At 37.4% G+C, this 17,014-nt stretch overlaps 1 protein-coding gene across 1 annotated transcript; it reads right to left on the reverse strand.

Moving 5' to 3' along the window:
- Nucleotides 1-2,892: 2,892 nt before the first annotated feature.
- Nucleotides 2,893-16,844, reverse strand: LOC140236939 (5'-AMP-activated protein kinase catalytic subunit alpha-2-like). Its single transcript, XM_072316880.1, has 14 exons — nucleotides 16,706-16,844; nucleotides 13,015-13,156; nucleotides 12,190-12,283; nucleotides 11,412-11,556; nucleotides 11,035-11,122; nucleotides 10,344-10,462; nucleotides 9,549-9,657; nucleotides 8,303-8,405; nucleotides 7,616-7,730; nucleotides 6,906-6,979; nucleotides 5,421-5,472; nucleotides 4,974-5,143; nucleotides 3,885-4,047; nucleotides 2,893-3,104 (listed from the first exon to the last, which is right to left on the reverse strand). Exons 1-14 carry the CDS (start codon nucleotides 16,782-16,784, stop codon nucleotides 2,953-2,955), a joined length of 1,605 nt encoding a protein of 534 aa, XP_072172981.1. The 5' UTR covers nucleotides 16,785-16,844; the 3' UTR covers nucleotides 2,893-2,952.
- Nucleotides 16,845-17,014: the final 170 nt, after the last annotated feature.

Genomic DNA, 17,014 nt, shown 5'->3' on the forward strand with positions numbered 1-17,014 from the left:
CGGACTGATGGCTCAGTCCTAATTGGGCACAACAATCACTTTTAACTTGGGAAGAATTTTGATGTTCAATATGAACACTTTCTTCCACTACTGGAACAAAACTTCCCTGTACACAGTGTTTTGCCTGGGTATTGGCTCAGTGCTTCATTTAGGAATAAGAAAGAAAAAGAAAAAGCTGAAAGATTACATGACAAGTGACGTATGATGAAATGCACACAGCTCAGCTTCATTTTCCATGTCTTAAAAATTTACATCACATAAAATCACTGCAAAAAGCACTGCCCTGACAAGTCCCCACTGAAAATCTGGTAGCCATGAGCGGCACATGACCTTGTTATGAACATTAAGATGCATTCTTATGAATATGCATATATGGATATGCATATCTATGAATCTGAAACAAGGTTGCTTTGCTACATACATGTACATGTATGCTGTACCACTAATTTTGGGGCAGAGGTGTAGTATGGAGTCTGATGTGTCAGTTTCATACCCCATGTCCCAACAGAAAGCATTCTGAAGCATCTCTTTTCAACAATCTTGATTTGAAATATTCTGAATCTAATACCCTAATACATGAAAAACTTGGATGATTTCATATGCATAACCATCAGAACATAAAGAGAAAACATAAAACCAAAGTAAAACAACTGCATTTTGGGAACACGCTAAATTGCACAAAATGAAACAACTACACATGTAAATCAGTAAAAGGTACATTTGACTTGCATTCTTTTTTTTTTCTTCTTTTTGCATCCTATCATGGAAATTTGTGAACATAGGACTGTGATCCTTTTGACAGAATCACTTGAGTTCTAAAAGTAAAAGAGGGAACCACAAATAATAGCTTTAAATGTCATACATTTGTATCTGTTTTACGGCCTACTATGCCTGTAACATGTAAGAGAGTAACGTGGGGGGGGGGGGGGATCATAGCAACACCCAAAATGAGACCAAACATGGTTGAGCCATTAACACAGTTCTGCTTGGACCGACAAGCTCAAGTAGTGGTCAAGATATATCAGTGTACATCTTCAATTTGCATGCAACTGACCAACAATCACATTTAGAGGTATAATGCACTTCACACAAAAATACTAGCTCTTTGTATTACCACAATATGGCTATGCACTGATGCCTAATGGGTAAAAACAAATATACAAACTGTCAACAATTCTGGATAATGAACACTTCTAAAACGTAAAAACAAACACTTACCGGTTGTAGTTCATGGGTGCTATTGGAACATTAACTTTCCTACAAAATGTTTATGAAAAGGACTTCTTACCAATCAGTCAAACTAATAAAATACTGCCTAGAGTTTTAATCACCTTTACTCTTATCAGTTGTAGTTTGCTGAGGCTGAGGGTATTTCCTAACTACATGTAATTTGCAATGGCATGTACTCTCAACCTATCCCTGTTCTCAAATTCTGAATTTCAAATGCAGTTCACAGCCGATTAAACTTCCCCATCAGAGGCTGATAATTAATGGCCGTTAGGTTGTTTGAACACTACAAATACTACTCTTTTTTTCTTTCTAGTTAGAGCGGGGTGACTGATATTCGCTCTTGCTGAATTGTATATCATTGCAAGCTACATCCGCTGCATTAACAGGATACTTTAAACAAATAAATGCTCATGTGGAATAAAGACAGGGTCTTCATGTTCATATTTTACAATGTCAAAATGTATATTCCTCAATTCAGTGGTGAAAAGTTACATGTCTGTAACATCCACAATGTCCACACAAACACAGAGCATGTGGCCATTTCAGATCGGATACATTGTAGTACTTAAGTCAGTAAATACAAATATACATAATCAGTTTCCGCTCATATATAACACGACATCATTAATTCTGCAAAGGTACTTTCTTTATACATCTACACCATCGACATCATCACACAAAAATTTATATCGGCATCCCTTTATCTTGAACTATACATTTTCGTGGCAATCTATATATAGATATTTACAGGTTGTGAAAGTATTTTATCCTAGCAACATTGAGTACATTAATAAAGCATCAAAAATAGATTATAGTTTTCATTTATTTATATGTTTACCTCTTTATATTTCAATATCTATATATGTTTTTTAAATCACTGTCTTATTCTATTCATCAAATGCTTTAATACTATAAGGAAGATCCAGGGATTACACAAGTACAAACAAATGTACAGGGCTTAGTGTGTCATGGTGTGTTAAAAACACCAGCAACAAAAGCTTTATGTATGTCCTACACTGTCTCATTCTTGTAAGTGCTGTTCTTACACATTTAAGGGCCACACCACTGCTACAGTGTACACATTACACTATTAAACACTAATAATAAATGTTGGGTATGCAATAACACTGCACACTGCAACATTATCAACTTCACTCTGTCAACACTACACCGTATGTGTGTCAATACATGCCACACAAGGTTAGCCGACACCACACTTGTAACACTACACACAACTTTGGGCGGACAACACTACACAAATACATTGCCCTTGTGTGTGTTTGGGGTGCTATCAGCAATACAAGGCATTGCCCCACGAATGGTATTTTCACATGATTCTGCTCTTGAAATGCAAAATCACCGTCTGATCACACGTCTCTCCATCACAATCTTCATTCAAGTAATAGAAGATGTGAAATACCATGTAAACACTCTTCGGTGGTCACACCCCCTTCTGTTTTAAGTGCATTCCCATCACTCTAAGAGATCCTTGCACAATTGCAACACACTAGGCAGTCAAAGAGTCACTTCACTACACAGCATCTTATAGTGAGACATCGCAGTCATGTTAGTCTATTGACCCCAAGAATGCTCCATCTTTCACTGTTATCTGTCTCATCTCTTTGTTGTTGTTGTTTTTTTCTCTGTGTCTCCATCTCTCTCTCTCACTCTCTCTCTCATCCTCTCGCTCTCTCTCTCTCTCCCCCTCCCTCTCACTCGGACTCAGCGGGCCAAGGTAGCGATGAGGCTGGCGCACATCTCAAAGAACTCCATGGTGCAGTGCTGCATGCAGCGTGGTGAGCCGGGTGACTGGGGAAAGGTGGGGGTGTTCGGTGATCGCGGGGAGAGTGGCTCCTCTCCGTCTGTTCTCTCCTCTACACATGTGAATAAGAGACAAGAGAAAAATGAATACAGAAGACTCCTGTTATACCAAAGACCAACCATTTTCTTTCCTTATACTGAAATGTTGTTACAGCTGAACAGGAAAAGCATATGAAGATATATAGATGATAATTTTGGGACTTGAATTTTTACTTTGGTATAACGAAAATGTGGTTATAATCATCTTCTTTATAATAGAAGTGCACTGTACAAATACTGACACGAATAAATTCTTGTATCCAAGTTGTTTTTATTAACTGAGTGACAACTTACATCAATAAAGGGCAATTTGTCAGTCAGTAGCAATAACAACAACTCGATGTAAGAATTCAGTACTGTATACGCCAAATATATCGCAAGGTTTTTATTTTCGCGAATTTCGCGAGTCAGGTGCTATTCGCGAAATTAAAGACAAGCGAAAATATTGACTCTGATCCCGATGTGGATGTAACATACGTGTGTTCATTTTTCCGTTCAGTTCAGGACACCACGTTTGCAAATTTAACCACTCGCGAAATCGTCGGGAATTCCCGATTGGCGAAAATTTAGACTCGCGAAATATATGACATATACAGTAATTCAAATTTAATATGGAGTACCTGCTGCTATGAAGGGTAAGAACTAGCACCAGCTGTCAGGTGAAAACTTGGTCATCCTGTGAATACGATGCTTCCCTACAGTACAGTATCTCCATGTGCATTCAAACCTCTGCACCTTGTTCCCTTGAACCTCAAAATAAATCAGAGAGAAACCAACACCCTCTTTGTTCTCACCTGCACTGATGCCGCTATCCCTTGGGTTGGTCAGACTCTTGAAGTCCAGCAGGTAGCTCTTGCTGTCCACCTGGTACAGCTGCAGCCCCATCTTGATCTGGGCACCGGTCACTGGGTTGATTTTCCTCACGCGGACGTAGAATGGATTCACCACCTTCCACTCCTGCACAGGACGCATCATAAAATGGGTTACTGTAAAATTTTCACGGCATGGAAATTTTCGTGCATTTCACATGATATGTAACTGGCGCAAAATAAAAGCATGCATATATCTTTGCTTATGATACAATTTTTATGTCATAATATATCATCTCTTTGATTCCGGGGAATTAAAAACATGCAATGTTCATGCTACCCGACTGAGCATGAAAAATTAGTAATGGGCATATTTTAACTTTTACAGTAGTGTATTCTTGCAACCTGCTTGGTAAATTGTCATGTAATTGTAATTACTTCTCATTAACTGCATGTACATTTTCCTTTCAGTCATGCCATTTTCAATAACCATGTATGCAGTAAAATTGCCAGAGGCATGATTTTTCCAGGCATGCATCTGGTGTGTACTGGATGCATGATTTTTCCATGCATCAGGTAAATTACAGTCACCACACAGTTCAGCCATAATGTCATGAATTTTTGATCTATTCTATAAATCACATGACTCACAGGTTTGTTCTGTGGATCAGTAGGTATTATGTAAACACAGTAACTCTGAATTATCAAAACCCATTTGGCTACACCTCAAGGGTTTAAACAAATCAGAGGTACTACTGACCCACTTAAACCTGCGAGTCATTTTTACAATAATTTATATATTCATGAACGATGATTTCTTAAAAAACTGTGTTGCATCATCAATCTGTACTCACATCAATCTTTTGGATTGCAGGGATCCTTTTAAGATCCTTAAGGAGGGTGATATAGACAGGTGAGGTTTGAAGAAACAAACAACACTGATCCCCAGGATGGGTGCATACAGGCTATTTGTGCTAACAGTTCAAAGACAACTTCACTCTAAAGCCACCTCTCTGGTATTACATGGTTCTGAATGACAGTGGGGATCAGAAGGACAAGGAAGAAGAAACTCACAAAGTTGAGTGCCTTCATGGCCCTGAAGACCTCGCCCATGATGTCGTGGGGTCGGCTCTGGGACCGGATGCCCAGGTGCCACTTGGAACGCTTGACGGGCGTGGCCAGCACTCGCCGCTGGCTCTCTGAGCTTTGGTTGTTGAAGTTCTCCAGTGAGTTCATTGTCAGGGCTATAACAGATGGACATGTACATAGGGGTGAGAATCGTAAGAGTAAAGATTGAATTTAAAACAAAAATGCTGACTTATCATTCAGTTTAAATGTATAATTTGAATTATGAAAATTAATTTTTCATCCATGCAATCACATTACAGCAGAAAAAAAAACAAACAGTTTTTAATCAGATTTTTTTCTTCTTTTTTTCCAACAACAACAACAACAACAAAACAGTCTGCAATATGATGCATGTTATTCACATAAAAATTTTCTGCCAGACAAATCACTCACTTGTTAACCGCTCTGGATGAGCCTTGGGTTGTGCAAATCCTCCTTCCTGTGACTTCAAATGATGACACAAAGAAACTTTTGATTTATAAACCATCTACACGTAAACACATAGACGTGCACGAAGTACATTTGTATACACCATACAATTACTTCTCTGACTTATTAAAGAATTGAAATGTTCTAATCATATGACACAAGGAAAACATTCAGATATCATAACATGCACCAAGTGTGATTGTACGTTTAATCTTCAGTGTTTGCATTAATCTTCCAGAAGGCTGTTCCATTTGTACAATGTATGTCACATCACAGGGAACAATTTTCCTGGCATTGAACTGCAATTTGCTGTGCATTTTTACACCACTGCTACACAAACTAACTCTTGTGTAGCAGTTTTCTTCCATAGAAGTGTACAGGACACCATTTAAAATAGTTTCTCAGCTGAAATTGCTAATCAAATTTGAGCTGGAAAATTATTCCCTGCATCAGCATTCCCTGCATCAGCATTGCAAGACACTCACGCTCACATGTACTGTGGGTCTAGAAAGACACTGTGAGCCAGACATCTTGTCAAAACTGTGTACACACTACACTGATAAAGATTTGAATACAGCATTTGGCATGTGACATGTTTTGGCACGTTTTCAGCGCACTATCTTCATGTCAACCAAACTGCACCAAAATTTCCACATTCAAATTCATGAAATTCTTCCGTTGAGATGTTTTCATTGCCACTGATTGACAAATTGCCCTACAATTTTAGGGCTAATTGCCCTAATACTCAAGCAGGATTCGAACCTATGACCTCCTGATCTCCGGACAGGTGTCATCTCCACTACTATTAATAGTAATTATTCAAATTCATGAAATGAATTTGAATAATTATGCAGTACCCAATGCATGCTATAAGGATTCGAACCAACACTTGCGGGCAGGCGGAAGCTTGGTGGTCTAATAGAAATGACGCCTGTTCGGAGATCAGGAGGTTGTAGGTTCGAATCCTGCTTGAGTATGTACGCCCATGATTTCTTTTATCATGGCTACTACTAAAACACTGATAAATTCAGTGCTCATTTAAGTTGATGTAGGGCAATTTGTCAATCAGTCGCAATTTCCACATTGTGAATATGCCCACTTTTACAAGTAGTACCATCCAACATGATGATTCAAATACCAGTACAGTTGCTGCATTTACCTGTTGGTTTTTCATTATTTTATGTTTGATATAGTCATCCTATTCCATCATACACACAGAAAACTCTTACGTTGCATTTTCTCACCTTCTGGTTACTTTCCCTTAATCTCCGTCAAGGCATGACATGCCTCAAATCATCTCAAGCAATAAACTGTATTCATATTTCCCTCGAGTGGTCTATATACACAGATTTGACTGCGTATGGATGACATCTCTACTTCTTCACTTCATAAAAATTCTACTATCTGCTAGTCACTATATGACATCAAATAAAGTTGTCCTTATCTCACCTGCACTTCAAGGTACGATTCCCTGGGAGGTGGGCTAGAGGCTAGATAGAAATCTTTCATTTGTGACTTAGCAGCTACAGAAAGAGATACAGAGAAAGGGAGAGAGTGTGTGTATGAGTCATGGCAAAATCAAGAGGAAAGTTTATACACTTGATATGACATTTGATTACAAAGGTCTATGGGACGACTGATCAAATGTTGCTCTTTTCTGAAGGTTTTCAATATCACATAAAAAAGGTAATGCATAGAATGACGCAAATATACATCTAGTCTTACATACATTTCTTGCACAATCCTTCAGCACCTATTCTCTGGATATAACAATGAAGATTATGTTTCATATAACACTAATAATAATCGCAATTACGAGTATAGCATACTAATCATCATTCTTATCATAACTAATAATGCGTATTAAAATTTTACTTTTGACATAAACCATGTCTCTCTCTTCTCTCTACAGCTGGTCTGTTCACCACAAATACTGTATACGCCATATATTTCGAGGGTCTAAATTTCGCGAATCGAGACTTCCCAATGATTTCGTGAGTGGTTAAATTTGCGATTGTGGAGTCTTGTTCATATCAGAATCAGAGTCAATATATTTTCGCGTGTTATCAGTTTCGCGAATAACAGCTGACTCGCGAAATTTGCAAAAATAAAAACTTCGCGAAAAATTTGGTGTATACAGTACACATTTGAATGCTTACCTTCATCCATAATCCTCTTGTTGTCTATGATGAGGTAATATGCGATACGAAGCTGATCGTGAGGGTCTCCACACAGCAGAGCATTCTGAACCTCAGTCTCTTTCACGTTGAATTTCTGCGGGCAAGTGTCAAAGGTCAAATGTCACATGTTGATGGCATTTCTTCTGGTAGCAACCAAGAAAATAAACTTCTCGTGCATAGGGTTAAACTGTCATGATAACAAAATCATCACCTCATCAAAGTGGCAAAATGTGGTTTTTATTTCCATAGGTTAGAGTCCATTTAACTCAACAAGAAAATTATAATGATAATCAACTACAAAAAGCCTAGAATATTATGTCTGCTGAACAGAATGCATACATTACTGCTGCCTATCGTATACATTACAAAACAAATTAAGAAAATTTCTCAACAGTTGAACCATGCTTTCCTACTGACTCCTTTCAAACCACAAAGACTCCATTTTGCTACGCACATGTTGTTGTGTAATCTTGCAGAAAACTGTATTCTTTAATTTTTTTTTCAAGTTATCTGATAAACCACAACATATTTTCATAAATACTTTGGGGATACAAATCAGCATACCACATGTCAGATTTACTTCTCCATAATGTAGGGTTATAGACCATGATTGCAGTAAACTTTGCTTTAAAAAAATGTTAGATATTAAATTGTACGAAGGCTTACATCACAGATTTCCTTGACTGCTTCCACGTCAACGATGGAGTCGTCAAAGTCGTTCTGGGGGAACAGGTACGCGGGAAGATCCACTTTAAACCACTCGTGGTCCCTGCAACCAATATGAAGGCCCAGAGAATTTCAAGGTCAATCAAAGCTATAACTCACACTGGCAGCCTGTTTAAAACTTTCTCGCTTTGGCACTTTGAGATCGAGGTTCTGAATGGGTTAATATGATTTGACATGAGCAGTGCTGTGTGATTTCATACCATAACAAAATGTACAATGCTATAGGTAACACACAAATCAGCACCATACCTTGCATCATCATGTCACTGGACCCAAGCCAGCATGTTACTTTGACCTCTTATTTTCTAACTCTCTTTATCATTCTCCTGTTCTTCTTAAAAAGCGTGTGTCATGTTCACTATCATGATACAATGCTATGTAACCAGCATTCAGCATCTACAGCATTTATTCTATTATAATCAGTCCCTGATTGTGTGAAATTCTTGTAAAAAGGGCCCCATAGAAGACTAGAAGTGACAATAATTGTTACTGAAAATGGGCTACCCTCCGTATATTTCTTTTTCATGACCTTTATATGTACATATAAAACAACCAAACAAAGAGAATTTGCTTCCAAATATGAAAACAAGGCATCTCATGTTTTATCACAAGCCTCTGTCAGAAGGTGAATGACTTACAAACTGACATGAAGCTATTGGAGCAAAGAACTTAAATGAGAGATCACTGACACAGACATCTCCTTAAGGCTCAAACATGTTTTAGGAATGTCTGTTTTCCCCATGATATGTGCACAGATGCCATGTGATATAACTTGATATGTACACCAAATGACCAAATTTGGTAATTTACTTAGTGTTCAAGGAAAGGAAAAATAAATAACATGCAGACACTGTTATAGATAAGTTCTGTTTCAAGTGACATGTGGCAAATTTCATTAGGCTTTCACCGGCAACATATCAGATGCATTCTACATGTAACCATTGACATGTACACTGTACAACATACATCTGCCTACATTGCACAAGGCCTACAAATTCATCGTGGGCAACAGTCTATAGGACACTATAAACTCTATTGCCAACATTCTACAACACATTACCAGCAAAATTCACGACGAAACAGTAAACATGTATCACTAGCAACATTACTCAGATAAGGGTCAGTTATGTGGGAAATGCCTGTAACTTTCTGCAGTGAGGAGAAAAAAAAATTACGAGTAACCCACCTGACTTCTTTGATGGTTGCTCTCTTGAGTGGGTCTACCTGTAACATGTGTTGGATGAGACTCTTCACTTGAGACTTCTCAATGTGGTCGGGTATCACAAAATGTCCACCTGCAGCAAAAACAATCAAATGCAGCAATATACTCTGAGAAAATCTATCATAACCAGTACGGTATAGAAGAAGATATCATTCCAAATGTAGCAATATACTCTGAGAAAATCTATCACAACCAGTACAGTATAGAAGAAGATATCATTCCAAATGTATCAGAGATGCTAAGGTAACAGGTCAGTAGTAGTTAGAGTAAAGTTGGTATTGAAATAAGTTATAATAGACATGAGTATGAGTATGCTGTCTAAAATGATGTCCTGTAGGGACATACAATCAGCAGTCTTGGTCAGTATAGTTAAGATTGGGCTTACGTACAAATCTGTGAACATCGTGTTCACATGAAATTACAACTTTGCAGGCAAGGACTCAGTGCATATTACATGTCTTTAGATATTACTGTATACACTATATATTTAGCGAGTGCACTTTTTCCTGAATCGGGACTTCCCAACAATGTCGCGAGTGGTCAAACTCAGAATCACAGAGTACAGTAATAGACAGAGAAATGGATGTGTGCACATAGCATTCATGTCAAGATCAGAGTACATATTTTCACATGTTGATAAATTTGCAAATAGCACCTGGCTCGTAAAATTTGCGAAAATAAAAATCTCGCAAAATATATGGCGGTATTTAACATAGTAAATCACATTGTCTGGTATTCCAGACCTTTTGATTGTTCTACCTTTGATCTTTCTGAAGAGAGTTGGAACATGCTCATCGTCGAATGGGAGCGTCCCACAGAGCAAGGCGTACAGGATTACTCCACAGCTCCAGATATCAACCTCTGGGCCTGCATACAATCTGCAAAAAAACAACAAGCAAAACATAAATAAAGACATTGTACAGAAACAGACGGTGATCTGTGATCTGTCATGGATCAACTAACATTCATGAAACAGAAATAAACTGCTTCTCCTTGTGCAGTCAACACTCTACCATAACTTGAGACTATGACACCACCCAATATCTACAAATCCACATCTAAAAATGAACAAGATACAGGTTGTATTTAGGTCTTGCGACATACTTAATTCCAGACCTACATACATTTGGCACACACACAATTACAAGACAACAACACTGCATTGATTTGTCGTTGTTTCCTTACATAAAGGAGCTTTAACTCGTGAACAACATGACCAGTATAAAATTGATACAAACCTGTTCAAGACTTTTGAGACGGATGACTAAAATGTCTGAATGAGATATTAATTTCATCTCAAGTCTGTGGCAATATCAAAGAGTAATATTGGTACACACAAGAAACATGCCCGATTCTATATGTTGTTGCTATAGCCAAAAACAAGGCAAAACCAAAAAATTGTATTGTCATCGCTGACACCGTGGTAACCGATGAGTTTGATCTCACTCACTTGCCAGAGATGACCTCGGGAGCAGCATAGTTCGGTGACCCACAGCTGGTCCGTAAGAATTCCCCATCCGTCATCATGTTTGAGAGACCTAAAAAAAAAAAATACAAAAGATAAATACAAGAATGCTGTTCTGTATCACAATACATGTACCTTCCAAACAAATTCTTACATTACTCATTTTCCATAAAGACTGTGGAAACACTAGATAGTAAAATGCACTATTCTTGTTCATGCCCGAAAGCATGCAGAAACCAAGTACATCGATGAGAACCCCATAGCATTTTTTTTTTCAATAAACATATCAATAATTGATTTAAAACATCCATAACTATCAATCAGAGGATGATTACTCCCAAGACATCATTAGAGTATCATACCAAAGTCTGCAATCTTGACATGGAGGTTTGGGTCTAGAAGCAAGTTTTCTGGCTTGAGGTCCCGATGGACAATCATGTGACGGTGGCAGTAGTCTACTCCCGAAATGATCTGCTGGAAGAATCGTCTTGCTTCATGTTCCTTCAGCTATGGTGGGAAAAGAAAAGGGATGACATTGCATACATCTTCACATGAACATCAAAATTATGCCTTAGACTCATGAAAAAATACATACCAGGTACTTACCATTACACACTTAATATTGTGTTTAGATGTCCTCAGCATGAAAAAAAAAAGTATCACAGAATATGCAGACTATCTGCTAAAAAGACATACAGTACATGTAATTACAGTATGTGTAGCTTGTGTTTTGAAACATTATCCTGAATAATTATCAAAGCAAATGCAGCAAATCTTATAGTTAAACATAATGTCACTTATAAAGGTACATAACTGATGTTACTTGAATAAACAAAACACATACACGTGTAAACAAAACTCCTGACAAGTTAGTAAATGATGAACACATGTAGACACGCTGGCACAAAGTGGATATCATTTTGCTTCTGGCAACCAACTGGAACTCTTAATAAATCCAGACAAATCCAAACAGATCAGAGGTGCACAGTGTTTTGACAAGGTCTGTTATGTACATGTAAATGTGCTTTATGAGATAATACACTTTCAATATGCATTCTTTCTTCACTGCATAACAATTTGGGAACTGTGGATGCACCCTTGTATCAGCATGGTGTAGATGAATGAGTGATTGAAGCGTACCTTGCCATGCTTGACGATGTAATCAAAGAGTTCTCCTCCTGCCACATATTCCATCACCATGAAGATATCTGTTGGAGTACTGATGACTTGGTATCTATGGAAAAAAATTACAGTATTCATATCAATTGATGAAATAACCTTCAAATACCCTGGCCTGTTGAAAATATTTCCATACTGTCTGTGAATATGATGAGTTTATACTGTAAGCTGATACTACAGTCATGAAAAGTTCATACATGTAGTATCGTATATATGCACATATATTCATCTAGTAATTTGTGATGATAAATCAAAGAAAAATTATCTACAGAATTCAGCAAAACAAATAGTAGTGGTGTAGAAACTTTGAAATAATCATGAAGAGAATGTCCTTTTAAACCTAAGTATTCGAAGGTTCATGATGATTCTGATAACCATCTAGGGCAGTTGTTGGAGATTTTAATCCCCCTTTGTCCTATCGATGCACAATAAAAGGGGTGATGAGTCAGTGCAAATCCAATAGACCATTGTCTTCAGAGTCCTCAATTATGCTTTGAAGAGTTTGGATTCCTTACCTTTTCATTCAGCAGGTTAGGAAAATAGGGTTTGGACAACTTATGCGTCCTGTAAAAGCCGAGTTCCAAAATCTTTTAATATTGACAAAAATATCTTTATTTCATAAGGTGATAATCTATTGGTTCTGCTAAGCACTGTAACATACAGTGCTTTATCAAATATCACTGACAACCAAACTGTCCAACAATACATGGTGTGTTCTCTGATACAGTCAGAGACCAAGAATAGTAGTAAATGAATTATACTCATCTACAGCTACACTGTACTTACAGTTTGATGATATGCGGGTGTCTGAAGAGTTTCATGTTCTGGATCTCCCTCCGAATCTTGCTGACGACATCAAGATTTTTGATCTTCTGCCGGTTAAGGATCTTGATGGCAACTTTGTGTTGGGTCAGCTGGTGCTCTCCCACTGCAAAATCCCCAGAGATGCAAATGTTACATTTTCATATTTTATCATGGTTGAAAGCCCCGACATTTATCTTCATGGTTACACTTGGAAAGGTTTACAGCATTTTTGCAGACAGTTATTTTCCTCAAAGGACCTACCAGTAACGAGCTATTCAAACATATCTTGCACACATAACTGTACCGGCATACTCGATGCATTCCAGTATAAGTGGAACACTCTTTGCAGGCATTACTACAATTATGTATTTTTACTTTGTTGGGAAAGCATAGCAGTAAAACATCTGACATGCTTTCAGGCTGAGGTGTGAGTTTTCTTCAATTTTGTCTCCCACTACAAATGAAATTTGTAAGATCACAAGATTTCATCTTCGTGATAGGCTGCATTATATAGCCCTTTGAAGATTAAAGAAGAAGAAGAAGAAGAAGAACTGCTGATCTATAATTTCAACAAACATGTCAGAAAAAGGAACTAATGGGATTCAAACCTGTCATCTACTGTTTTCCGGGTTGTCAGGAAAAGCCTTTATTGCAGAGGTATCAAAATGATTAAAATATGTTCGTAAACTGGTCTATTATCAGGAAATCTGCTGTGATTAAATGAAAATGAATTAATGTTAATTCCTTACATCTTACAAACTTTCACTCCTTTGGAAATTGATGAATCTGTCAGATGAATATTTTTCCTATTCTCATTAAAGAAAAAAAAAAATGTTTCAAACAGGAGAACTGCATTGCCACATATTCATCTAAACCAATTCCTTGGACCGAGAATATTTTGGGTATCTGGATAACACATTCATATTTTATATAATACATTGTATGATCACATGCACTATTGCTTGTGAATAAAAAAATTACATTCAAATCATACCAATTTGTTACCTACGGTAGTCAGCACGCAAAAGAGACACATAACTTATACAAATTAATGTCCAATGACTTTGCTGTATTAAAGTATCAACCAAACATCATAAGCTAAGGCCGATTTCAAACTGCCACTTAAAGGACAAGTTCACCTTCATTAACATAAGGATTGAGAGAATGTAGCAATATTAGTAGAACACATCATTGAAAGTTTGAGGAAAATCGGACAATCTATTCAAAAGTTATGAATTTTTGAAGTTTTTGTGCAGTCACCGCTGGATGAGAAGACTACTGCCGTGTATGATGTCACATGCGTACAACAACATAAGGAAAATATAAAGAGAATTTCACAAAATTTCATCTTTTGAAAAAAGTACACATTCCCTTGACTCGTTACTGACATATATGTTATGGGTAATATTATTCCCATTGCCTTTAGAAAGAGGCAAGTCAAGTGCTCTTTTATTACGTGAAAAAAGTGAAAATATGTTGAATTTTCTTTACATTTTCTTTATACTGTTGTACTCATATGACATCACGAGCCTTAGCAGTCTCCTCATCCAGCGGTTCCAACACACAAATTTTTAAAATTCATGACTTTTGCATCGATTGTCCAATTTTCCTCAAACTTTCACTGATGTGCTCTACTAATATTGCTACATTCTCTCAATCCTTATGTTTATGAAGGTGAACTTGTCCTTTAATGTTCTTTGAGTTATTTGAATCCTGACTAAATAAACGAGATAAACTACATTGCAGCTGTCTGCTGGAGATTACATGACACCCGACATCATGACCTAACTTTGATAAATTACTCACAAAAAGGCCAAAATATTTAAAGGTTTTGGTAAACAGTCAATGACAGGAATATATTCCTTAGACTTGTGTCCCTGACCCCGATTACAATTCTCATGAAACACATTTTATCCCAAACCTGGAATGTAGGCCTACAGAAAGCAATATGAACCTAAGGTCAGCTGGAAAGCAAATGATCATTTCTACTACATTCCATTTAATTTAATTCATTCATCTATCTATAATATACAAGATCTAAACATTTCATATAGAAATTACACCCCACTGGCTGAAAATAAGTTGAATACAATAAAGAACATAGGACCTAAAAGGGCATGTGAAATAAACAAATGTAAAAAAAAAAAAGAAAAAAGAAAAAAAGAGGAGACTGTGCACATGGTACATGAAAACATTGAAAGTCTAAAATTCTAAGTCTTGAAGAATAACTCTTTGTGGATCTACAAATGATCTGCCTACTACTCTACGTACATAGCACCAGTCAAATGAGAAACAGAAATCATGAATAAGTTGGGAAGTAGGAAAAGAAAAAAAGAACAGGTCATGTAATGTAATGACAGGAAATCAGGAGAGGGGAATTAAAAAAAACAACAACAACTACAACAAATAAAACAAGTGCATGAATGCAAAGCTATGCAAGTAGATTGGCATGGTTGAGGAAGATTACTCAGAGTCAGAGGAAACTATTATTTCAAATTAAACTAGAAAAGCACTCTGACAACGCAGACCTCCGCCAAAACTTTCCACCGATGATCTTGCTCTTCCCAAAGAGAATTTTTCTCCTCTCTACCACTGGGGAAAAGCTCTTTGGGCTCTTCCATAGAGATCAGTGATTTCCACCCATTGCATAGGTATACATGCTGAAAAAATCGCCCGATTTCCCAATTATCAGCCTTTGTCACATGTACTATACACTGCACTGTACGTCATAAACCTTCAGCTGCACGGCGCGCGCCTCGCCCTAGCAGAAACTAGAGCACACACTTTAGTACGCGTTTGAAAACCTCAAAAATGCGCAGCTTGAACTCTCAAGTTCATTGACCCTACCTGTCAACAACAAAAATGCTTCTTAAATTCCCCCAAAATTCTCAGATCACTACCAAAATTTAATCACTGGTTACTTGTGTCATTCTGAACCTTTCCTGTAAGTTTCATCAAAATCTGTTAACTATTTTTTGAGTTGTTTTGTACACGGACAAACAAACAAAAGGTAACGAAAACATAAACTCCCCCTTGGCGGAGGTAATGAATAAATCTAGAGTCTTGTGATCCAGTAACATTATTGTTATTGAAAATATGATTTGATTATTGAGTTGTAAACAAAGGAAGGAAAACCTGAAACAATAGTGAGTGGACTTTAGAACACAAAGGCACATACTACGACTCGTACGAGATCAATCGAAGCTGTAGTAGGTATGGAGTGGGCGTGTCCATCCATTATAAAACTAACGCCTTATTGAATGGGTTAAACATTTTCTGGATTTTATGAGAGAAGAGTCAATTAAAAGACTAATTGTTGAATTGGATTTGGAGAAAGATCACCCACTGAGCGATCTTCTCCGGTCTTTCCACTTTAATACAATACTAGTCTATACAAGACTTGTATAGTGCATTAATGTCACTAGAGTCCTTGAATTATATGATATTCCAGTAGATTTGCTGAGGGTGTCTGCCTGGCATGACTGATCCTGGCAGGCGCGGCGCCAGGCGATATGGCATAGCGACATCTCAACGAACAGCTGAATCACTCCCACCACCACTACCAATACAACACACACCTCTTCTACGCGTAAACTATCATACCCACAAGCAGGCCAATGCCCGAATGAAGTGATAAGAGCTGCCTCATGAACGTCTTTTGACGGTCACTTACTTTTTACTTTTCCAAAAGTACCCATTCCAATAGTCTCTCCGATGACATAATGTCCGATTTTGACTTGAGGATTTGACATCCTGGCGTTATTTCGTAGATTAGTTTACCGATGTTTCCCAGGGTGAGCTTGGTTTCGAGGAGTGCTTTGCTCACGAGCCACAATACATTTATTACAGAGAGTAATTGAGTGCGCACCTCGCGCTAACTGTGTAAACATAAACAACTGCCAATTTTATAATGTAGGTCAAGCATAAGTATTTATTTAACAAAATTATCTAAATAAAATATATATTCATAAAAAATACTAAA

This window comes from Diadema setosum, chromosome 13 (assembly GCF_964275005.1).
Source record: "Diadema setosum chromosome 13, eeDiaSeto1, whole genome shotgun sequence".
NCBI lineage: Eukaryota > Metazoa > Echinodermata > Echinoidea > Diadematoida > Diadematidae > Diadema > Diadema setosum.